Source organism: Atta cephalotes, assembly GCF_000143395.1.
Source record: "Atta cephalotes unplaced genomic scaffold scaffold00029, whole genome shotgun sequence".
NCBI lineage: Eukaryota > Metazoa > Arthropoda > Insecta > Hymenoptera > Formicidae > Atta > Atta cephalotes.
Window position 1 is genome coordinate 3,641,479 of NW_012130093.1, and position 1,405 is coordinate 3,642,883.

At 28.5% G+C, this 1,405-nt stretch overlaps 1 protein-coding gene across 1 annotated transcript in view; it reads left to right on the forward strand.

The window, feature by feature from the left end:
* Window positions 1–55: 55 nt before the first annotated feature.
* Window positions 56–1,405, forward strand: part of LOC105620827 — a gene marked incomplete at its 5' end in the record, with an annotated part of 6,734 nt that continues 5,384 nt past the window's right edge. Inside the window, 2 exons of the mRNA XM_012202304.1 lie at window positions 56–135; window positions 218–335. Of these exons, the coding sequence (XP_012057694.1) occupies window positions 56–135; window positions 218–335 (198 nt within the window). The remainder of the gene's footprint in view (window positions 136–217; window positions 336–1,405) is intronic.

A 1,405-nucleotide genomic window follows, 5' to 3' on the forward strand; every position in this document is an offset into this window, starting at 1 on the left:
TATATATATATATATATATATCAATAAATTTCATTCATCAATTCCTATATATATATATATAGGAATTTGTGGCAGTATTCACGATGCTCGAATTAAGCGATTAAGCGATATTAAAACTTTGATGGAACATGACATACATAAATAGATATTTTCCACAGTAGGGTTATTTGTTATCGAATTCTGCATATTCGCTTTCTTATGATTATCCCATTTTAAGTGACAATGGCCACTTGAATTGTATACGACACAATAATAATAAATTATCAAAAATTCGTGTTATAATCGAAAGAGCGTTTGGTATGTTAAAAGGAAGATTTCGGAAATTTATAATATATGTATATATGTATAACACAGAAATGATACTTTTACTTATACTCGCGTGTTGCGTTTTGCATAACATATGTTTTGACAATAAGGATGAATACACATATTTACACATCACATATTTTAAGTTGTATGTATATCTCATATTTATGTAATTTTATCTAATGTTATAATCTGTTCAGTTTTATATCTTATAAGAGAATCTTAATAAAAATATTCTATTTAACATAATTTTTTTCATTTTGTTGAACATCGCTCATCAGTGATCCTTTTTCAAAATTATTGGCTATATCTTTTCAAACTTTCTTCTGTACGTATTTTTTTTATTAATAATATATACTTCTTGTATTAATTTTGTAGTTCTATAATCCAATAAAATCTGTTTTCTGTGGAAAATATTTTTATTGAATAATATAAAAATGTTTCCAAATATGTAGATGATTACTAAAAAAGTCAAAAATATAACAGAGCCGATTTCACTAACGCTGATTAAGTTTAATCATAATTAACTGATACCGTAATTGGTCAATTCTATTAAACAGCAAATGCGACTGGTCAGTTAACAGCCTATTAAGTTAATTGGCATTGGTGAAACCATTCCATATTATTTAACGTTCCCTCGCAGAGAACACGCATAGGTGCCTTTTGACAAGCGACACATCAAAACATAGCGATCATTTCATTCTTGTTTAATTATTGAACAACAAGAATGTAATTGTTCATTGTGTCATACTATGTCATGTTTCGTTGGAATTAAGGCACCTTATTTTTATATTATATCTAAAAATTCTCAAAGGATCTGTTCTCATTTACATCCATTTTAAAATAATTTAGGCCCGGTTACACCAACATTACTTTGACTTTAAGCGAGACTTAAAACTTTCTCTATGTCGTGTCAAACCGAAAAGAAACAGGAACAAAGAATGGAACCTCGTTTAAAATTAAAGTAACGTTAGTGCAACCGGGCCTTAATGGTAAGCCTTCAAGCTATTAGGTGTACAACTTTGCTTCCGCCGTTTTTTTCCGAAATTCGAGGCTTTATTGTAAAAAACTTATACATTTATGATTCAAAGTATTGTCC